General features: G+C 52.5%; 2 protein-coding genes across 2 annotated transcripts in view; both read right to left on the bottom strand.

Annotated features, from left to right (window-relative positions):
- GGT7 (gamma-glutamyltransferase 7) overlaps window positions 1–14,682 on the bottom strand; it is a 24,616-nt gene extending 9,934 nt beyond the window's left edge. Inside the window, exons 1-8 of the mRNA XM_023940026.2 lie at window positions 10,847–14,682; window positions 7,859–8,085; window positions 6,633–6,784; window positions 5,080–5,194; window positions 4,491–4,558; window positions 3,779–3,852; window positions 3,144–3,337; window positions 1,006–1,093 (exon numbers count right to left, since the gene is read on the bottom strand). Coding sequence (XP_023795794.2) covers window positions 1,006–1,093; window positions 3,144–3,337; window positions 3,779–3,852; window positions 4,491–4,558; window positions 5,080–5,194; window positions 6,633–6,784; window positions 7,859–8,085; window positions 10,847–11,396 — 1,468 coding nt within the window. The 5' untranslated portion in view covers window positions 11,397–14,682. The remainder of the gene's footprint in view (window positions 1–1,005; window positions 1,094–3,143; window positions 3,338–3,778; window positions 3,853–4,490; window positions 4,559–5,079; window positions 5,195–6,632; window positions 6,785–7,858; window positions 8,086–10,846) is intronic.
- On the bottom strand, window positions 14,682–22,401 carry RAB5IF (RAB5 interacting factor). Its single transcript, XM_086853531.1, has 4 exons — window positions 22,185–22,401; window positions 20,495–20,598; window positions 17,011–17,140; window positions 14,682–16,408 (listed from the first exon to the last, which is right to left on the bottom strand). The coding sequence occupies exons 1-4, from the start codon at window positions 22,311–22,313 to the stop codon at window positions 16,367–16,369; spliced, it is 405 nt and encodes a 134-aa protein (XP_086709657.1). The 5' UTR covers window positions 22,314–22,401; the 3' UTR covers window positions 14,682–16,366.

The following is a 22,401-nucleotide window of genomic DNA, read 5'->3' as shown; positions in this document are numbered from 1 at the left end:
GAGAAGGGAAATTAAACTGCTTTTGTCAGATACCTTCCAGTGAGAGCACTTGTCTATGAGTCAGTGTCCTTGGGAACAGGGAAACCCTTCCAGATTAGAGAGGAAATAATAGAAAGCAACACGATTTGAGAAGGGTTTCCCAGAACATCCCTGTTGTATCCTTCTGTTTCCTCATGAACGATGAAGGAAGCCCAAACAGGGATGCTTTTTTTACCTGAAATTCAGTTCTTATTGGTTGGTTGTTGGTTTCTAGACTGCAGTATGGAAGAATGGAGATAGAATCATAGGAAATCAGAGTGGTTTAGGTTGGAAGGGACCTTAGATATCATCCAGTCCTACCCCCTTCCATGGGCAGGGACACCTTCCGCTATCCCAGGTTGTTCCAAGCCCCATCCAACCTGGCCTTGGACACTTCTAGGGATGGGGCAGCCACAGCTGCTCTGGGCACCCTGTGCCAGGGCCTCACCTCCCTCACCGGGAGAAATTGCTTTCTGACATCTAATTTAAATCTTTTAGTCTGAAATCATTCCCCTTGTCCTATCACTATCTGCCCACATTAAAAGTCACTTTCTCTCATTTTTATAAACCCCTTTTACATACTGGAAGGCCACCTAGAAAATGGGTTTGCAACATTACATCTATAAGCAAGGTAAGGCATTGATAGAAAATATGACATTTTAGAAACTTCTTGCATAAAGTTAGCTTTTTTCCCTTTGGGAACTGTCTTCAGCTGTAAGTGCAACTTCTGTTGAGATGCTGCCTCAAGATATGACCATGTTGCGTCTTTAGACTTTCAATGGAATAAATATTTCAAAGTGTTGAAAATCTCCTGAACCACCCATGATGCATCAATGTCAGCAGGGAATAGCAGGAAACTCCCTGGAAGGCTTTTCTGCAGACATTTCAGTGCAGCTTTGACTTCAGCTCTTGTTCAATGCTGTTGCCACCCCTTGTGAGGTGAAGAAAACTTTCCCTGGAGCTGCACAACGATGGGTGAGGGTGTACCTCGATAGATTGTGTGCACAGGGTCCTCCACAGTGACACTGTAATTGCTGAAATCTTCCTCCACCAAGACTCCTCCGTAGTTGTGGACCTGCATGAGAGCAAAGCAGTGCACCCTGAGCAGGCTGAGCCAAGGCTCTCCGTGCTCCTTGTGCTGGCCCAATGTGTCAAACACACTCCATTGAGATTCCTGAGCCAAGTGCCAGGCTCCTTAGGATACCTTGGAAATCTGTGCTTTCACATTCCTGGTGACCTGGCTCACTGTTCAGCATCACAGGAAGGCTCTGCACTTATGTCCAAAAGCTCACCTGCCCCAGGGGTGCTCCCAGGACACTCTGTCTGCCCCAGGAAGATGGGGATTGGCCCTGTCCTGGCTGGCAAACAGGAGTGTGTTAAGGGGTATTAAATACTGCCAGGATTATGGATCTGGGAGACAAGGAGCCTGGGAGTAGCAGGTGGCCATCATTAGAATTCTCAACTAAAAAAAAAAATATCACTGTTCTCACTCTATTTGAAATTATTTCAACTGAAAGTGGGTCTGCTGTAGCCTTGGCCTTCCTGCAAGATTCCTGTCAGAGGTACAACGTGCCTGGGTTGGTAATTTTCATGAACACAGGAAAGATGGGCCATTCCCTCCGCTGCAGGTCTTCTGTGTGAGTCATGATGGAGGTAAGGGAGGACCATCAGATGGTGGTGGGGCACTGACCAGGCTCCCCAGGGAATGGACATGACCCCAAGTCCGCCAGAGCTCCAGGAGTGTTTGGACAATGCTCTCAGGGAGAGGGTGGGATTGTTGGGATGTCTGCATGCTCTGATCTCTAACCCAGCCAGCTTCTTTGGCAGGAAAACTCTTCTGGCAAAACTGAATGAATCACTGGAGCAGGACAGCTAATGCAGGCCATGCTGTGGGGCCAGAATGTCAAACAACCCCAAAGCTGCTGAAGATGTCTTTCCTACTTGGGATGTCTGTTTCTTTCCTAGAAAAAAGGCTGGTTGAACCCCAGGGCTGTGCTGATCCAGGACCAGGCTCCCCAGACCCAGCCAGTGGGAAATGGGGCACAAGGAGCAGAAAAAGGGGAAGAAGCTCCAGTCAGCAACACACTGCAGACATCTCAAATTCCCCAGAGAGCACTATTTTGCACCTGTGCCTGGAAGCAAAGAGTGGGTGTTATGGAGCTATTCTTGATTTTGCCAGATGGATACCCTCCCTGTGCTGCAACAAGAAACACTTTCTGAAGGCAGCACTTTGCTCTGGAACAAAAGCTGGAATTGTGCACTGGATCCCAGAGCTTGTCAGCATCTTTGACATGGCAACCCTGGGCCTTTCTCCTCCACAGGGAATTTGTGCTTTCCAGTGGCAGCCCCCAAGTCAGGGGAACATGGTGATAAAGTAGGGTTTAGCTGTGGAGATGCTCACAAGCTTGGGAAACTTCCTGCTCCTCGTCCTTCACCTCTGCTATAGGTCAGGTGAACTATAGATTTCTAAACACAGAGCCCACAGATGTCTGAGGCTTGAGTGGAATCGACACATTCCAGATTCTTGATGAGCTATTGAAAGAGCATCATTTGAACCATGGTAGCTCAATAAAATGGTGCCCCGACCACCCTGACTGCAGCCACAGATATAAAAGTTTGGTTTATAATGGTTTATTGGGAGCTTTTTTCATCAGAACTACTTTGTCAGTTCTGATATTTTTTCCAGAGTACCTCTAACAGGAGTTAAATTAGGGCAACTCCAAGTGGGACCAAACCTTTCTCATCCTCTGCTCACAAGACTCACAGTTTTTTTTTAAACCATCTTCCTGGAGTCCGTATCCTACAGTGCCATTAACCACAACAACTTGTTTCTCAACAGTTTTGTTCTGGGGGAAAAGGTTTTGTCACACAAATTAACAGAGCCCAGAGCCCAAAGTCCAAACTGTTTTTTGTTTTCCTTCCAGACTGTCCTGTTTATAGAGGAAATGGAGGTTTAACTTCTGTAGACTGTGGGAATGGCCTGTGTGTCACTTACACCACTGCAGGGACAGGAAAGGGAGGCATCTGTCCCCATCATTGTGCTGGCACTTGCCTTATCTCCAGTGTGTCACCTTAAGCAGGTGGCAGCCCCAGGCCAGCAGGTGACAGGGGTAGTCCTGGCTCACCTCAGAGATCATCTCTTGGGTCAAGTTTCCTCTGTAGAAGGCTGACACCCCTTCTTCCCCCAGCAGCTGCAGCACGGCCGCAAGGTCCAGGCGCCGGACGAACATTCCAGGCAGCAGGGGCTGCCCATCTGGCAGGAAGATCTCGTGGAATCGGTCAGAGTAGTTCAGGTCCTTCAGTTCACTCAGGGCTTTGGCTGCAGGTGAGAAGGGGAAGGTCCAGAAAAAGCAGGGGTCAGGAAGGTGCAAAGGACCTGCAGTCACTGTGCACCTGATGGGATATTGGAGGCCTGCAGCTGCCTCTGGCCCTGTTGCAAAACTAGACGGGGGCTGGATCATGGGCCCTTTGGAACTGGGAAAGAAACCCAAAGAAACCCCAGCACCCTTCCCTGCCTGGCCCTGGGCACTGTCCAGTGTGACTGCTCTGCCCTGGCTCTGCCCAGCCATGGCAAAGGGCTCCTGTTTGGCTGCCACCACGCTGTCCCACAGCAGACTGTGCCTCACGCATTGCTCAGCTCCCAACACCATCCATCTCCAGCTCCACAAAGCCCTGATTTCCCATGAATAACCCCCTGCATTCCCAGCTGCCCTGCACAGTGAACTGCCCTGTGCTGGGCAGCTGCCCATCAGGTACTCACCCAGCTCATGTGTGACATTAAAGCCGTTCTGGGCAACGCCGGCCGTGAGGCCCAGCAGCTCGGACCATGGGAGTCTGCCAAAGGAGAGAGGACAAGAAGAAATGGGCCTTGGAGGGGTGCAGTGGGGCAGGGTGGTGGGGACAGGCACAGGGCTCGGCTCTGCAGTCAGAGGCTCCTGGAAGACCAGGCTGTGGAGCCAGCAGTGGCCAAAAGGAGCAGTGAGCTTTCAGTGCTTGTGTTTCTCCTTAACAAGATCATCTCAGTGCTCCAGGACATGCCCCAGAGAGGAATGGCAGTGCATGGATGGGGGAAGGGGTGTCTCAGCAGCAAAACCTCAAGCCAGGCTCTGGTCCTGAGCAAGTCATTCAGATCTCTCTGTATCCCAACAGAGCACCAAGGACAGGCACACCTCTTAGGATCCAGCTAAAGAGAGAATGAAAATGCACAGACATGTGAGGCAATGTGCTGCATCTCTAACAGAACATTTATTGTACATCTTCTTGGCCAAAATTTCACTTTGCAGAAAACGTGACAACTAAATTTTTTCTTTTGTGCATGAAATAGCAAAATAAACATCTCTTCCAACACAAGCCTCCAGATACCTCTTAGCTAATGGTTTTGACTGGTGGCTGAGAACACGGTCTGATGGCAAGGGCTTGTGTGCTTCCTGCGGGGCCCTCGGGGCACAGCCTGTGCCAGCCTTGTGTCTCACCTGCCATGTAACTGGTGTGCCTGGTGCATTCCTTGGATCATGCCTGGCACCCCCACGAGCAGACCTGGCTGTAAAATAGGAAGGACAAAAAAGAAGAGAGAAATCTCCTTTCCATGAGGACATGGGACACGGTCCCCAGTTGCAAGTCAAGGAGGTCCAAGTCATGTTTACTCTGGAATTATCTGCATAGTTAGGAGAGGGGAAGAGGTCTGTAGCAACAGAATTTACAATGGAATAAAAGGTTCTGGAAGGAGAGAGGCAAATTCAATCTTATTCTCAACCCACTTTAGTCAGGAGAGGTAACTCAGCAGAATGACCTGGGATTATGCTCCTTCAGGGGCTCTTGTTCTCCCAGCACCCTGCTGCCACAGAGGTGCCTCCTTACTCCCCAAAGCTCTGCAGGCGTTTTGGGGCTGATAAAGAAGTGTTTTCCCTAGATTCCCCATGCCTGTAGGGCCCAAGATCTCCCATGATGAGAGAGATTGTTTGTTGCTTTGTTAGGCATCTGCCCCTCAGCCTGAACAGCTGGAGGGAGAAGAGCTGGAGACCACAGCCCTGGAGGCAGTGGCTGTGGGATACTGGTACTCACCTTGGTGTCCTGCTGCAGGTCCCCTTCCAGCGGGATGCCCAGGGGAGCCACCTCACGGAAGTCGATGACCCAGCTCCTGTTCTTGCGGATGTCGTGGACCAGCATCACCCCTCCCCTGCGGAGAGACAGGGTCAGGGCACAGTCCTGCTGCTCCTGCAACAGCCACTGCTGCAGAGCTTGGGTGGCACTGGGGCCACGGCCAGGGTCAGGTCACCAGCCCCAGCAGGGCCCCGGGATGGGGGAAGAGCAGGGAATGCTGCTGGCCTTCCCTAGGGCACACATCAGGACAGCCTGGGCACGCTTGGTGTAGGACACAGGCTGTGCTGAGCCTGGAGCAGTTCCTGCCTGCCCGCCTGCCTGGTCAGGGAGCCACTGGCTCTGTTCCCCTGCCAGGTTGGGAGCAGCTGGGATTTTGTTTCTAATCTGAGTAGTTTTGCAACAAAAGAGGGTGTTTGCTTACAGCAGCAATAGGTGGTGCAGCTAGAGCAGTGCTCAGGTGGCTTTGATTTATGTAATGCTCCTGAGCCTTCCTGCAGAGCCAGGAGCACCAGGCTTATGTGGATGCCACCCTGGGTAAGGGATGGAAGAAGGCCACCTTCCCCCAGCAGCTGCCTGGAGCTGGGCTCAGACTCAGCCTCAGAAGCAGAGCTTGTGGAAGGCAGGACTCAGGCTCTGAAAGCACTGGGACTGAGCCTGAATTTCCCTGCCTGGGGGGTCTCTGTCCTGTGCTGACAGCTGGGGGCACAGGAAAGTCACTGTAGCAGATGTGGACACATGCACTGCCTGATGTTACAGCCCTGGCACCACACCCTGAGCCTGGCACTGCCACGGAGGCATTTCTCAGCTGCAGGGGGACTTTTCACAAGGGCAGAGAGTGACAGAACAAGGGGGGATGGATTTATTCTGACAGAGAGCAGCTTTACATCAGGTATTTGGAAGAAATGTTTCTCTGTCTGAGGGGGAGGTGGTGGGCACCAAGCACTGGTGCAGGCTGCCCCATCCCTGGAAGAGTCCAAGGCCAGGATGGACACTGTGGAAGGTGGAAGATGTCCCTGCCCATGGCAGGGAGTGGAACTGGATGGGCTTTTATGGGAACTGTGAGTGGTCAAATAAGAGATTTTGAGGCTTCAGACATGAGCTTGAGCCTGTGTGAAACTACTTCTCACTCTGGCCTGAGAAATCATAAGGAGGAATCCAAAAAATCCTTAGAGAAGGAAAACCTCTGCAGGTGTTTGTCACCTTGTTGTTTTCTTGAAAGAAAAGGTCAAGGGGTGGTGTTCCCAACTGTCCAGTGATGGTGATGTGTTGGTTTCATGACCAATGAGAATTTTACCTTTTGGACCTTCTCAGACTTGTCTGTAAAAGAAGATCTGGAAAAGTAAAACTTGCTGTCTTGTGCAACCCATCTAGAGAGTCTGTGTTGTATTTTGACATTCCTAATATACTGTGACAGGCTTTAAGGTCTCTCCAACGCAAAGCAGTCTGGGATTCTGTGAAACCACTCATTTGAGGACAGCTGGAGACAAGAGCAGGGGCGAGTGCCCCACACTTACCCTCCGAGCCCCGAGCTGTGGGGGTTGACGATGCCGGCGCAGAGGGCCGAGGCGATGGCTGCGTCCACCGAGGAGCCGTGCCTGGCCAGCACATCGGTGCCCAGCGCGGTGCAGCGCGCGGCGTCCGTCACCACAGCCCCGCGGTGGAACAGCTGCCGGACAGGAGAGGCTTGTGCTGGGCACTGCTGCTGCTGCTGCCCAGATCCACACCCACCAATGAGGCACCTGAAGCCTGGGCCAGCGCTGAAGCTGTGGCTGATCCAACAAATGCCAGTGGGAACCGTATGTCCCTTGGCACGTCCCCATTCCAGGGCAGCTGCAGGTAGCCAGGGCCACCAGCTCAGACAGCTTTCCGCACTCCAAGTCTCCCTCTGCCCCTCACAAACCCAGAGCTGTCCCTGTGCTGCAGCCAGGCACTCACTGGGAATGGGGATACAGCTGAAAAAAATGCAGCAGCCCCCAGGACCACAGCTTGTTCTCATCCTTGTGCCAGTGGTGTGCTAATGCATCACATGATATTTTAAAGAGTTGATTTCATCCCTATGGCACAAATTGCAGCCTCTCAACAAGAGTCAGGCTGACCTGGGGACATGCAAAGACAGAATGGCCATGGCAGCACGTGGAGATCGTGATGGTGACTCCTGGCTGACTGTGACCCTGACAGAGGTTCTGCAGCAGGATCCAACCCCATGGCCATGCTGCCTTGGTTTTGCAATCTAGGACTGGGCTGTGGGACAGATTAGCAGGAGGTTCACCTCTGTTTTCAGCTATTTCAGGTTTTTCCCTGCTTGGTCCCAGATGAATCTTCCAGAGGTGAATCTGGGCATGTATGCCCATAATCCATAACGCTTTGTCCAAGTGGACAAGATGCCTACTGCTTAACTAAGGATTATTTTCTGAAAGCACTCCCATCTGGCTCAAACCACAGCAGCAGTCTGTTTCCCCCCAGCAGCACCCCCAATCCTGCCTGACACAGCCCCACACCCTGGCCATGGGGCAAGCTCTGAGAGTCTGGCTTGCCTCTCCAAGCTCCACCTTCAGGTGCAGGAAAAGGCTTTCAAGCCAATTTGGGGTTGAACAGATGAGACTGAGCACCCAGGGCCTCACTGACACCAGCCATGGCTCCCCAGTACTCCCCTTGCCAAACTGGTGATCAGGAGAAAAGTCTCAGATCTCTCCCATCTTTGGAGCCAAAGCCCCACCATAAAGCCACTGTTCTGTCTTACCTGAGGGTCCCCAAAATAGATCTGCATGATGAGGGCCACAGTGACCCCTGTGGCGAAGGTCAGGCAGGCGGTGATGATGACGGTCAGCCCATCCTGCCGGCAGCTGCAGTCTCCTGAGAAGGGATCCTTGCTGGTCTCCTGCAGGGGGGACACATCCTGGCTTCCCATCTCTGAGGAGGACGAGGGCAGGCGCTGGAGACGTGCAGACTTCAGGAAGGACTCTGGGTCTTTGTGGGCAGCAGGGAGAAAACAAGTGTGAGTTATTGAGCAACTTGGGGCTCTTATTGCAGTGTTTACTCAGCACTAACATTACACTGAGCCCCTTCAAGCATGGCTATCAGCTTCCCTATTGATCCCAGCTGCCAGGAGCCTTTCTGGCTCAGATACTGCTTTGAGTCATTTTACTGATCCTTTTCTTTAGCTCTGGTTATTCCAAACTGACTTCCCTGGAGATTAAGAGAGACAAAAACCCTTTGAATTTTACTCCATTTCAGTCCATTCATCAGTCTTCAGGGATAGGCCCACTCCTATGCTCCATTTGGAGGGGTTCTTAACACAGCAAACAGGTCTCTGAAATGCAGTGGGACTGAAGAAGAGGAAATTAAGATATTAAAAAAGATGCAGCAGCTTTACTTGGAGTTGTGATTGAGCTAAAGGACCTGAGCAAAACAGAAGTAAAGCAAAACATTTGGCTAGGGCACAGAAAATACCTCTATGGAAGCGAGGGCAGAGAGGAGCAAACCTGCAAACCAGAGGCCTTGGAACATCCACTCGCTCCGCTGCAGGAAGGACTCTGCTTTAATTCCTTGCTTCCTCTGGCAGATGAGGCCCACTGTGAAATGAAGCCACACACTGGACACCCAGCTCCAAGATGGCAAAGTAGCGGGGCAGAGGTTTGCTGGGCCTCAGCAGGATGAAAAAGTCTCTTTTTTGCTCTGAAAGATGCCTTGAATCTCTGTGAGTATCAGCTGCTGCCCTTGTGGTGGGAGGACACCAGCTAAGGATGCCCTGCCCGTCCCGGTTGCTGCCAGGCACATGGAGCTGCTGGGGCAGCTGTGAGGCTGTGCCCATCCCTCACAGATTCTGAAGGGGACCAAGTAGCTCAGGGCATCATCCAGGGCTCCTGGAAGAATTTTCTCAGGGGCTGCAGTGCTCTGTGCATCCACAGTGGAAAAAGAGGGGCACCAAGTGGAAAATTGGAAGATGAGAAAGCTTGTCCCTCCATACAGATGTTTCCTGAGTTTGGTAAAGGAGGGGGGAGTAAGCAGGAAAGCCCATATCCCCCATCAGCTGCCTGTCTGTCTGCCAGCCCAGTCCCTGTCCCATGACATGTCCTTGTCCCACTGACATGACCTGGTTGCAGCTCTCCTGAGGCCAGGGAGGGTAGGAGTTTTAATTTCAGTGATGCTGCAACCAGGAGTAAACTCCCACAGCCAGAGAATCCCCTCCGGGTGAATTTAATCTCGTTTGTGCTGTGGTTTAGGAGTGGGACTGGGAAAGACTCAGCTTTTCCATCCTGAGCCTCTGAGCAGACACAGCCCTGCATGGGCTTGTCTGGTCTGAGTGAGCTGGACTGAGTGGGAGGACTGGGTGGTGGCCTTGGTGGGGGTACCACAGCTGGCCTGGCAGTGGCTGCAGCTGGGGTGGGATGTCACATACAGCCCCTGGCACAACTGAGTGAGGCCCCAGCCCCACCTGCAGGGAAACAGCGAGGAGTGAACTGGACTCCTCTGCCCAATCCCTCCAGAACACCACCCCTCTGCTCTGGTGACAGGCCAGCCCAGCACAAGGGGACATGAATACCTAGGAAGCAACTGTGGAAGAGGGCAGACCACAGCCCTCCCACCAAGAAGTACCTCCATTCCCTGCCAGACATGCTATTTTTAGTCTCTGACCACCGGTGTCGCATAGGGACAGCAGAGCTGTGGTGTGGGGATGGGAGCAGCTGGAAGGGGTCACTTGGGAGCAGTGGGAGCCAGAGGCTGCCTGGACAGCCAGTGCACAGCTGCCCATCCCACCACCAATGTACATGCTTTGAAAGAGGAGACACCAAATCACACTTAGCTTCCAAGGGGCCATGAAAGAGACATGGCTTTACTGGGGAGCTAATGCTTTGGAGAACCAGGGCCACCTGGGTCTGGAGCTGCTGCAGAGGAGACAGCAGAGACTGGAGCTGTTGATGGGCTCTGTAGGCGTTCCAGCAACAAGCATCAGAAGCAGGAGCTCTCTTCTCCAGCTGCCCCACTTGCAGGCATTGGCACTGCTAAAACTGCACCAGATTCTGGGTGTGTGACGAGAGGCCTCGTGTTTCCAGGAAAGTTGTTCCCACACCCCTGCAGGCAGCAGCTTTGCCTCAACAGTCAGGAGAGCACAGGATGGGAACGGGCAATGGGAGCTTCACCCATGGGGTGGGATGACAGGGACAGCGGGACAGGGCAGAGGGCAAGGGGAGCCTGGGGCTGTGCAAACATGGGCCTGGGTGCTGACAGGCACCCAGACTGGGAGCCCCAGAGGGGAAGGGCAACACTGCTTGAAGAAACATGATATAGGGGAGAAACAGCATTTCTCTCAACTATGGAGGAGGAAGAAATCAGTTAAAAATAGGCAAAGGATTTTCTTGCAGATCAAATGATCACCTGACTTTATTCCAGCTGAGCACCAGAGAGGGATGGAGCATCCCAGACTGAAGGATATGCAAGGAGCACCCCAGGGTGGGAGGGATGCTCAAGGAGCATCCCAGGTGGAGAGATGCTCAAGGAGCATGCAAGGAGGCCATGCACAAATGGCCCAGGCTGGAAGGCCAAGCCGTCTGTGGGAGAGCACATTCCAGGCTGTGCTGGGAGGCTCTGTGCCGAACCCCTGGATCTGTGGCTCAGGGTGAAGGCGGGGCCGGGGCCCAGGGACGGCCGGGGAGCCCGGGGAGCTCCGCTCCGGGCGCGGGGCCGAGGGTGCGGGGGGCCGCGGGCGGGCTCTGCCGCCGCCCCTCACCCGTGTCCTGCTCGCCCAGGAACGCGTCCTCCTCCTTGCGGGCGCGGAGGCCGCTCTCGGCCGCGCCGCTCGGCTCCTCCTCGGGCAGCCTCGGGAAGCTGGTGATGCTCATGTAGTCCACGGGCGAGCCGGCGGCCAGGGCCCGCTGCCGGCCCGGCACCGCCTCCGCCGCCGCCGGCACCGCCATCGCCGAGTCACCCCGAAGCGGGTCACGCTGGGCCGGGCCCCACAGCCGGGCCGGACCGGGCCCACCGCTCCCGGTCAAACGGAGCCGCCCCGCGCCGCGCCGGGCGGAGCCGCCGGAAGGGGCCGGGCCGGGCAGGGGCGGCTCCTCCCCGGGGCCGGGGGCGCTCCGGGCCGCTCCGCCCGTGGGGCCGGCACGGTAGCCCGGCCTTGTCCCGGGTGCTGCGGGGACAGCCAGCACCACCACCCGGGATCGGGCACGGCTCCGGCCGGGGCCGCTCCATGGCCCGAGCTCCCGTTCGCCCTGACCCACGCAGGCGGTGGGTTCGCGTTCCGGGCCAAGCCTCCAGGGAGCTGGATCCGACATTCCTCAGTCCCACCTCTAGAAGGCTGGAAGAGTTTTCCAGGGAATGTGCATGGGCATTATGTCGCTGCCACGGCCAGCCCGTAGCGGGAGGCTCCCATGTCACCCCTTGCCACGGGACAAGGCGGCACCAACACCACTGGGACCATCAGCAAGAGATGCCGTGACATTGCTCCAGAGCAGCTTCTGCTCTCCCTGAGCCCGCTCTCTCTCCATCGCTGGCTGCTCATGCGTGCGGCCCTCTGGGATGAGAGCTGGAGACCGTGGTTCCCTCTGCAGCACCGTGGCTTTGGGTTGGCGTTTGCAGGTGCCGCTGGCCAGGCTCACCTGGCACTGGTGGCTCCCTGCTCCTGGCTCAGGTGTCGGGAGGGGCTGAGGCTGCTGGGCAGCACAGGGAGCCAGCACAAAGCCGGGAGAGCCCGAATGGGGACACAGCAGCAGCCGTGCCTGGGGCAGGTCTGAGCTCTGGTTACCAACAGCTCCCATTTGGCAGAGTTGTGGTGGATTTACATACACTGAGAGGCCTGCACTGCATCAATGTTTCTGAGATCAAATTGGCTGAAACATTTAAATTTCCCCCTATGCTTCTTCTAGAGATTGACCTAAAAATCACCAATAAAGTAACTGAAAGATGGAAAATGTTTCTTTCCATGGTCCAAGTTTGTGAAAATTCCTTATCCTTGCAACAACACTGGCCTCTCTCGACTTGGCATACACACTTGGCTCTTTGGCTGCCAGATCTGAAAAATCCATCTACTGCCTTAATGTATCCTGGACATCTGTTGTTTTGGGAGGCAGAGCATGTGGAGTACTGGGCTGTTTGGCTCTGGGGAGGTCACCTGACAGGCAGGTGTCCTACTTTCTCATCCTCCAATGAGCCAGCTAATCCCCTGCATGAGCAGCTCTGTTGGTTCAGTGCTCTTCAACACAGGGACTTGTAAATCTTCCTTTGCTGAGGCACTGGCAAGGTTTTGGTTGTGCCTCCAGCAGTCTGAGGACATCATGGCCATTGCCAGCTATAGTAAATAAATAGGAACAGAGACAGGAGCAGGATAGTTTGGCTTTTGCAAACCAGTCTCAGCCTGCTCCCCTTGCAGGCATCACTCCAGTTTCCCCATCCCCAGCAGCTGGAGGAGTTTCTTCCCCACCACTGCATCTTGCCCCACCCCAGGCCAGGAGCTGTGTCCATACTGCATCCTCTTCCACCCATTGCCTGGCAGAGGATCAACCCACTAAGCCAGCCTCTGCCTCTCTGGTGTTTATGACAAACCTAAACCAATTGGCTGTGGCAGGAGTATCCATCTCAGCCCCTCTGGCCAGTGACTTTCCACCCTCCTCGGTCATGTGTGGCTCCAGCCTGAGTGGCCCCTGTGGTTGTGGTGGGGCAGAAGGTGAGAGCCCCAGTCAGGGAAGGTTAATGTGACTCTGTCCTAGCACAGATCAGATGCCATGGGCTCAGAAGGAGCCACGCTGGGGGCAGTGGAGTCACTCCTCAGAGCTGTGGGTCAGCAGTCCGGGATTCTCCCCAAGGGTCAGCAGGAAACTCCCTGAGGCTGAGAGCCCTCAGCTCATTGCATCGGGATTGTGCATTCCAGGGTACCCTTCTAAAATCTAGAGAATTCGTACAGTGGGGTAGTTCTGACTCTACTTCACAGCACAAATCTGTATTCAAATGCTGGCTGAAGTTTATCTAGTTTAACTGGTTTATAAAAGAAGTTTATCTGAATATATTGTCTCAATGTTACAAGCTTCGTGACATCTGTGGGCAGCTGAAAGCGAACAGATGTGAGCACAGCCTTTGCAAGCTTGGAAATCGACCTGGGGAACTGCAGAGATGGTGACACCCCATGAAGGGAACAGAGGCTCCTTGGGAGGTGCTGCCACCCCAACAGGCACTGTTCAGTGCCCGTGGCAGGTCTAGCTGGGCTCTGACAGCTGGGATTGGCTGGACTTGAGATGCCTGGGTGCACAGCCACCCTCCAACACCCCTTAGCACCCACCCCAGATTTCCCCCTTTAACATCCACAGTAACTTCCACTAATTTCAGCACATTCTGTGCCTGGAGCCCAAGGAGCACCAGACACTCCTTTACCAGTTCCACCACACAAAACACTGCTCACCTTTCAGCAGGGTTAGGCCAGGGGATACCTCTCTCCCTCCTGCCAAGGAGTGGCTGCTCTTTGCTGAAAGCCAAGGTGATGTTCTGCAGGTCTGCAGCTTAGCAGGGAGCTCCACTGTGGGCAGTGCAGCCTCTGTGTCAGCTCCATAAGGATACAGCTGCTGCTGGAACTGCTCTCCAGTGCAGGAAGGATGCTTTTTTCCCTGAGCTGAGGCTTTACGGTAGCACTGATCCCCACCAGCCACTGGCTCTTTCCCACCAAGGAGTAGAGAGTGCAGAGCAAGCTTGTGCCAGTGCAGAACTCTGAGGGCAGGGGTGCTGCCCAAGGCCTGCTCTGCCACAGCATTCCCTGCTCCTGTCAGCCAGTGCTCTCCTGTCCTCCCAGCACCAAACCATGCTCTCTGCTAGACCATTTCTGTGTCAGTCTCTCAAATCTCTACAAGTGCCTCCTGTAAGTACAGTTCTCATCATTTGCAAGATGCTCAGCTCCCTTCTGCTGGCTCCAACATTCTCTTGAGCTTCTTAAAATTAACTCCTTCCTTCATGAGCAGACACCAAAGATTTAGTTCTCCTGCTGACCAGCACAGGGGATACCAGCTCCTACTTAAGGCACCCCTTAAAACAGGAACCTGAAGAGATAAAACCTGCAGCTGAGCAACAGCAATCAGTAAATTCTTTACAAGGAACCTTAAAGAGATCCAAATGTCTGTTCATGGTCATGATCCTCCTTGGTTCAGGTTCAGCTTCAGTTCCAGTGGAACTGCACTGAACTGTCCAAGAACTGAGCTGGTGGAAGCACAGGCAAGCAAGGAACAGAGCAAAGGGTCAGGGAAGCAGCTCTGCACTTTCTCTGCACATGGTACAGCAGTGCTCCAGGTCCTGCTTCAGACCACACCTGAGCACTCTGGCACGAGCAGTGGCCCAGTGTATCACAGGGCAGAGATGTCACTAAAGGGGCAGAACAGCTTGAACAAGCAACACAGCTTAGCCTGCTTAACTGAAGCATGGATCTAAGCATTAGCTACCACAGCAAATGCTTCTGGCCTCTTCTTAAAGTGCAGCATGAGAGACCCAAGAATACAAAAAACTTTACAAAAAATTCCAACTCTGAAAGGAATCCCATGCTCCCACCATTTTACAAATCATCAAAGACCAGAGGACACAGAAGCTGCACAGTGGATTATTCAGGCAACATTTATTAGAGCATTTCAAGTATACAATGGTTTTACTGATGGCTGTAAGCAGCTAAGATGCAGACAGATGCCAGCAGGAAAGGGTGACTTAGAACTAGCAGGCTATGCAATTCTCATGGGAAGTTAATAATTTCAGCTGATAGGAGAGGAAGAGAAAGTAGCAGACTAAAAGTTTGGGCAAGTTTGGGGATAGGGAAGAGAAAATAAAGAAGCTTTTATTGAGATCATTTACTTAAATTGGCCACTGACAAGTATCAGAAGCTGTCTGCTATTGCACTCTTCCCTTGGCATCCCAAGGACCGAAAATAACCAGGGCTGTTTCTTCACCAAGAACAGACAGATTTTCCCTGGTAAGAATGGAGGCTTGTCCTGACTCAGCACTTGGAGATTGAGATGCCTAGCTTTGCACTCCCAGTGAGAGCCAGGCTGTGGCACTTCCACCAGCAAGGAGGCAATGCAGGCTTGCAGCAAGAGCACACTAAACCCTTCACTATAAGGCAGCATTAGGTCGGGACTCTTTTTGGGTGCCTGAGCTGTTTAGAGAAGCAAGGACCACATGGCAACAAGACTACAAGGTCCTCTGACAATAACAAGGACTGTGCGTGTTTCCCAAAAACTATTTCTGAAAGACACGTTCTTAAAAAATATCTTAAAGCAGAGACTCCCCACTGACACACAAAAAGGGCATGACTAGGGAGGGACTGAGCTATGAAGTGATCAAGCACCTCCCAAACCAGAGGTTGTGTACTCTGCCCAATTTGCAAGTTGGTACTTCTGCATTTAAGATAATAGCTGCCTTGATTGTGTTTTAGTCTCCTGCATTTATGAACAAAGAGCAGTTGAATTCAAGAGCTTAAAACCAAATTGAAACGCTAACATTTAACAGGGTATCTCCAGAATGACTCCTTCGAGACTATGAAGCTCTGAGGTATGTAATGGCAACTTGGTAGTCAGGCTGGCAGAGTGCAGTGGAGCTTCTAAGCCTCCTGAATACATCTTGGTTCACCAAATGAATCAGTTCTTCCTAGCAAAATCACTTAAAAATTTGTCTTCAGCAAAAAGCATTTAAAAATTTTGATCGACAACTGATTTGCAAGTAAAACAAAAAAAAATAAAATATTAGAAATGGTAACAACACAGTCTGTTTAATCAAATCAGATCTGGTTACTACAAAAACATACTAAGAACAGCCACCAACTCATGTCCTGGGTGCTGCTGTGCCTTCTGCCCACATACCCACAACTGCTTTTGAAACACTGTTTGTCTAAAGGACAACCATGGAAGACAAGTCAGGGTTTAATGGCAGATTTCAAACAAAGGGGCATACATACATTAAATTAACAGATTCAACCTTCAGCACACAGGATTTTGATAAGAGTTACTGGCTAGAGTCACAGAAAGTTTCAAATTTGAACAGTCTTGAACCACTTCCAAAAATTCCAATGGCTTTTTAATAGTTCCAGTAATTCACAGATATATAAAACAGAGACAGGCTTCTCCAGCAGAAGACTTGGGGCTCTTCCAGGCTACCCAGACCACTGGTACAGAGGAGAGCTGGTTCGACTTCCCCACTTTGCCACCAGTCCACTAAAGACCAGGATTTATTAAAACCTTCTCTATTTATTGACGACTGATTTAACAGGCAAATGCTGCAGACTGTGTCAATCGTAGTGGATGGCAGTATAGAAGATTATCCAAACAACCTGTGGGGAGGAAAGGAAGGGAAGGTTATTTGGATGCCTCTGGAGAGATCTCAGACACAGCAAATGAACCTCAGGTCTTGCTCTCAACAGGGGACTGAATTCCAGCTTTGAGGTGATCTTGGAGAGATCTTAGGACCACCACTTAGCACAAATGGTGGCATTCAACTTGTCTGCAATCTGGGATGCCCGGCCTTTCCACATCAAAATCCCACCACAGCTCCTCCAGGGATTTAGAGGGACCAGCTAATCGAGTGCTGTGATCAGGTACTTGGGGGAGGGGAGTAAGGGAAAAACAAAGACACCCAAAACACCAGTCCAGGTATAACTAGTTCTAGATGGAATGGAACTCCACCAGGATATCTGGGACAGAGGATGGGAGTGGTTGATGCATCCTTTACTACAGAGAAATCTGAGATGTCAGCACTGTATTTCACAGGCAGCAGCCATCAGGTTTTGGGATTTTCTTTCCCAATTATTACCACTTATTCAATGGTGTTAACACATCTGTCTTCTCTCACCACTTCCCCTGCTCTCCTTCCAGGTCTTCAGAAAGCGTACCAACACAATTAACAAATCATCTTAAAGACAGCAAGATGCATTACCAGAAACAGTGCAAAAGATGTCATGAATCCTTCCTTCGTTAGCTCCCATGTCCCACCATATTCCTCCTCATCTATTTGCTGGAAGCTGCTGAAGTAGAGGTACAGAACACCAGCATTGATCAGGCAGAATCTGCAGGGAGAGGTTAAGAGCCATCATTCCAGTGGCACACGCTGAAGGTATCCCACATGCCATGCAGTGAAACATCTTTCATCCACAGCAGAGAGGAAGCAAAGAGGAATTCTTTTCCTGCAATAGTTCCCAGGCAGCTCAGTCACTTCCTCAAAAGAGCCCCTCCAGGTGACCTTGCCAGGTTGGGATGAAGTTCACCTGACAAGGCACAACCTGCTCCTAGTAGGGCTCAAGAGGCAGAAGTCAAAAGCTGGAAGTATCCTCAGATCTGCAAACTTGCAGGTTCTCCTGTCCTGCAGATCGACAGCAGTTCTGCCCCCACAGAGAACCTGTGTACTTCTTGATTCTGAGGTGGCTGAGAGGGAAAAGTCACCTCCATGCTCAGGGTGAGAGCCCTGTGAGCATTCCAGGACCAAACCAGGGAGACTCAACAGTGGCCTTGGGCCCCAGCACTGGGGTCCAGCCTGAGACACCTCAGTGCTCTCCAGTCTGTGCTGCAGCAGAGTTTATCCTAAAACAGGTTTGGCTTTACAGCACCCAAGCTTGGGGCTGGGGCAGCCTGGGCAGGACCATGTCCTGCAAGGAAAGCTGTGTGGGAAGGGTGGGATGACAACACACACAGGGTGGGGGAGCGGCAGCAGCTGGGGCAGCTGTGTCACTGCACAGCACAGAGAAACCCCACACACACTTCCAGCACCTTTCGGCTTTCCATTGTACACCAAATCCCTCCTGTTTACATTTAGCACAGGAATTGGCTTAGGTGCCTGAAGGTGCCTTGTCAACTAATGGTGACTAAGTGTGCTGGTGTTGCATTGATTGACATTTGGGGAAGAAGTCAGAAACCACCCACGGAAGTGATTTCTTTGAGAGAAGCTGCTGAGAGCTTCCTCTGTGCCTAGGACAGGCCAATAGCTGGCTAGTTCTGAGAACTGACAGCATTTTGAAGCATTTAGAGAGTAGATCTGCCTCTGTGAATTCCACATTTTAAAAGCCACAAGCCCCGGAACTCTCTCTCTTTGCTTCCAGCCTCAAAAGGTAAGCAGAGCTTTAGTGGGGCCGGCCCTGCTCCCCCGTAGCCTGTGCGGCCTGGGGGGGCCTGGCCGGACCCCAAAGGCTCCCGGGTGGGGGATGGAGGCTGGGGGGTCCCAGCCCAGGCTGGGCCGGACCACGGCTGCTGCCACCTCACCGACACTAAACCCACCCCAGCCTGCACTGACAGCTCCAGGCTGAGACAAGAGCGCCCGCCCCTCCCAGCAGCTGCCGGGCTGAGGGAGGCACCAGCACGGTCTGAAATCAATCATCTTGACTGCTGTGGCTATTGCCTACAACCATCTGCAGGCCTGGCAAGATTTAACCCTTTCAGTGCACAGATGAGGCCTGCAGACCTTGTTCCTCTCTCCAGGGAGAGAAAAGGAGTGATGACACGTAGAAAGACAACATGAAAACATCAAGGTCAGTGAAGAAGGAGTCAAGCCTCAGATGGAAGGAGAATGAGGAGATGCTGAATGAGGCTGAAATATTCTTTTAGTAAGGCCATGGAGATGGACTTACTGATACACTGAAATACCCCCTTTAATTCATGAGAGAATATGGGGGGAATGAAGCATTCAAACTGTAGATGTGAGCAGAGGCATCCATTGATAAAACCAAGCAGATGTTGGAGTAGCTGTGATCCCATGAGAAGCTTGAACAGAGAGAGAGAGATGTGAGGAAGACCCTTTGCCCCCAGATAAAGAAGAAAGCCTCTGTTCCCAGAGATGATCACAGACACAGATGAAGGTTCAAACCTTTGCCTTTGAACAACTCATCCTTAAAATAATACCCCACGAGTTCATGGCCCATGGACACACCCCTAGGAGGGCTGTGAAAATGGGAGGAATTTCATGATGCAGAACTTTTCCTGGGCAGCTGCTATTCATGGAAATGAAAAGCCACCACAAAACTGTTTCTTATGAAGAAGTCTCCATGGCATGACAAGAGAAAACTCCTCTCCCTGCAAGAACTGATGAAAGACTATTGTATAGCTGGTACTGATTTAACATCCCAGGTTTTTGTCTCTATGTTGTCAGTTGGGAAAGGAAAGAAGTTGGGTAGGGGGAGGAAAGGTGTTCTGGAAGTTTTATTCTGATGCTTCTTATTCTTGTGGTCCTGTTAATAAAGTTTCTTTATACCTTTTAAGTTTTAAGCCTGTTTTGCCCTTCTCCTAATCCATATCTCACAGCAAGAAATGAAACCCTGGTGACTTTAGCCAGTGCTGAAATCCACCACATTATTTGGTGTGTTGGCCGGGAAACTCAAATTGGCAAATCTAAACCACTACACTAAGTAAGAACAATGGTCTGGGGCCATTTCAGATTTATCTGTTGTAGCTAACTGGGTTCCTGCTGGAGCACCTCCCATACCCTTTCCTCCCAAAACCAGAACACTCAGACGAGGGACAAGATGACAACTGAATTGTCAGAAAAGCTAAGAAAGAAAGTCAGAAAGGCTAAGAAAAGCTGTGAGGCTGGAGCTTGACTATTCAGATCTTGGCTAGGCAGAGATATTTGTAAACAAACAGAGACTCCCCAGGGTAGATGCAGCATCCTGCCAGAATGAGTGTGCAGAGAGAAGGGCTGTGTCCCCACCTCCTGTCCCCTGAACACTTCTAAGCATGTGTCAGTGCCAAACAGATTTTCTTTTCATAACTCACTACACCTTTCAGACACTTTTGGGGAGGTGACCTGGCTCCCATGTCTTAGGACTCAATGCACACACCCCGTTCAGGCACTGCCTTCCCCACCCTATGGCTGGGTGAGCCATGTCAGGAAGCCAGGAGTGCTGCCAAGCTCTGCTGGTGCTGCTGTGCTGGTGCCGCTGTGCCAGTGCCACTGTGCCTGCTAGGGACCTGCAGCCTCTCATGTTCTGAACAAACCTTTTCTTCTTCACAGAGCAGCTGCCCCTCTTGTCTGCTGACAGAGACTCCTGTCTGAGCAGGGCTCAAAGACCAGGACATTCCCCCCATGGACGCTCCTTCCTGGGTGACCACACCAGGCAGCACACTCCCAGCCCCTCCCACACATGCAGGACACACACAGCAAGTTCCCTTCTTCTGCCGCTGCCCCCTTTAAAAACAAAACAAATAATAATTTTTAAAAGTATTGATTAGGCTGAGGAGAAAGAGACTGATGGACATGTTATGATTTGGATGAACTCCATGGCAGCCAACAATGGAATGAAATGCTGGCTGTGAGACACAGAGCAGGCAGAGCCTGCCTTTAGCCAGCCCAGTGTTCACGGTACAGCCTCAAACACACTCCCAGGCCAGGCCAAAAGTGGGAAAGTACACGAGACAGAAAAGGAAATAAACCTTACACTGCTATTCCCACGAATCCCTTCAGTGGAACTACTCCCCAGATGATTCCCAAAATAACCGCAATGATCTGCCGGAACCAGTAGATCACATCTAAAAACTCGTCCTGAGGAGATAAAGCACAAGAAAAAAAATTGGCATTTATTATGTTTCATTTTTTTAAAGTATCACACAATTAACAGGTGAAAATTCAGCACACCAAACACTTAGTTCTCCACTCAGAGTATAAAATATTGCACTCAGAACAGATAAAGCAGCTTTGGTCATCGTGTACCCTGGGCTTCTCTGCTTCCACATTAAACACACAGCTTTGTCCTCCAATGGGCCAAGTGCAGAGGCAAACAAATCTTTAGTCCCCTTACTTACTAAAGGTGCAATAATAATCCCCCAGAATAAAAGTTTAAAGAACTTTTATGCATTAAGACTGTTCTACCCACTCTGGCCCAGGCCCTCTTGCACCTGAGAGCTGCTCCAAAGCACAGCTGTACCTCACTCATGCCAGGAGAACTCCTGAGCAGCAGGGATGTGCCCATTCCTCTTTGTCCAAGGGCCCACACTCCTGCAGCTACTGCAGCCTGGCAGTGCTGGCTCACACTTTAATAAGATTCACTTCAGCTCACATCCCTTTTCTCAGGACTGGGATTGTCTCAGCATGCCCCCAAACACCAAAGGCTTTGTGATCTCCCCAAAGCCTGTAGGATGTGCCAGCTGATGTACTCCGTGTGGAAGATGTGAATCTATGTCAGATACAGATATTTCTCCCGGTCACTGCATTTGTCAGACAATTCAGCCTTCAGTTCACATCCTACTTTATCAAAACATTGGCACAGCTGTCCGTGCTTCCCTGCTGACTCTGACATTCCAGCTCCATCTGCCAGAGGTGAGGGGGCAGGGACACATGAGCCCCACCAGTTCGAGGAGCAACAGGTAAGGAAAAAGTGACACAGATTCCTGTTTGTCCCCCAAGGAAACAGAGCGTGCCCCTTCCCCACGCCAAAAGCAAAGCCAAAACCAGGGAGCAGAGACCCAGGAACGCACGCTGTGTGCCCAGGCCGTGGAAGGGCTCCGGATCCAGCGGGATCCCGGGAAGGAGCCGGGATGCAGCGGGAGCGCCGGCAGCTCGTGGCCGTGCTGCTGGGAGGCAGCAGCAGAGAGAAGCACTGAGCAGGAGCACTGCAGCGCATGGCAGACGTGCACAGGAAAACTTTGGAAAGCGGATTCTATTTCTGGTGTTCCTTGAACTATACAAGGGAAATTTTTATTTAATCCGAGAGGAGTTTTAAACCACAAGCCAAAAGTAACTGAGGTATCTTAGAGCTGTATTTCCCTTGGCTCCACGCCCAAAGAGCAAAGAGCTGGCTGTGCTCCGGCGCCTCTGCCTGCGGGGCACGGGGGATCGGGAAACGCGGCTCCGGTGATCGGTGCGGCCGCACTCCAACACAAGCATTTACCCCACGGCCACGGCCGCCGCTCACGGGGGCTGCGGGCACGGGGCGCTGCCGAGCCCCGCCACAGCCCCGCCACGGCCCGGGCGCGGCACCGGCCCCGCGGGTCCCCGCTGGGGCTTCAACCGCCCGCAGGGACGGCGGCTCCTCCGGCATCCCCGCGGGACGGAGCCGCCGCACCGGGCGAGTCCCGGCCCCCCGAGCCCGCCCCTCAGGGCCCCCTCCGGTCCCGCTGCCCCGATCCCACCTTGTCGTGCCAGGCGGAGTCACTGCGCAGCGCTTTGCCCCACACGGAGCCGCGCCCGGCCGCACCGCCGTTGGCCACCGCGTGGTGCTGCGGGTGCGGCGGCTCGTCCCGGCGCCGCCCGCCGCTCATCCCTCTCCGCCGGGATCCACCGGGATCCTGCGCCGGGAACCGCCCGCCCGGCCCGGAACCGGCCCGGCCCTGCCGCGGGCAGCCAATC

The sequence above is a fragment of the Cyanistes caeruleus genome, chromosome 16, assembly GCF_971803275.1.
Source record: "Cyanistes caeruleus chromosome 16, bCyaCae1.hap1.1, whole genome shotgun sequence".
Lineage (NCBI taxonomy): Eukaryota > Metazoa > Chordata > Aves > Passeriformes > Paridae > Cyanistes > Cyanistes caeruleus.
Note: the sequence above shows the minus strand (reverse complement) of the source record. Positions and strands in the feature narration are given on the sequence as shown.

Bases quoted from the DNA above. Each gene is read 5' to 3' on its own strand.
- RAB5IF (XM_086853531.1), bottom strand. From the start codon at position 22,313: ATGAGCGGCGGGCGGCGCCGGGACGAGCCGCCGCACCCGCAGCACCAC. The intron at 20,599-22,184 runs GTGGGATCGGGG...TTATCTCCTCAG, and splicing joins ACTCCGCCTGGCACGACAAG to GACGAGTTTTTAGATGTGAT. The intron at 17,141-20,494 runs GTAAGGTTTATT...CTCTCCCTGCAG, and splicing joins GGATTCGTGGGAATAGCAGT to ATTCTGCCTGATCAATGCTG.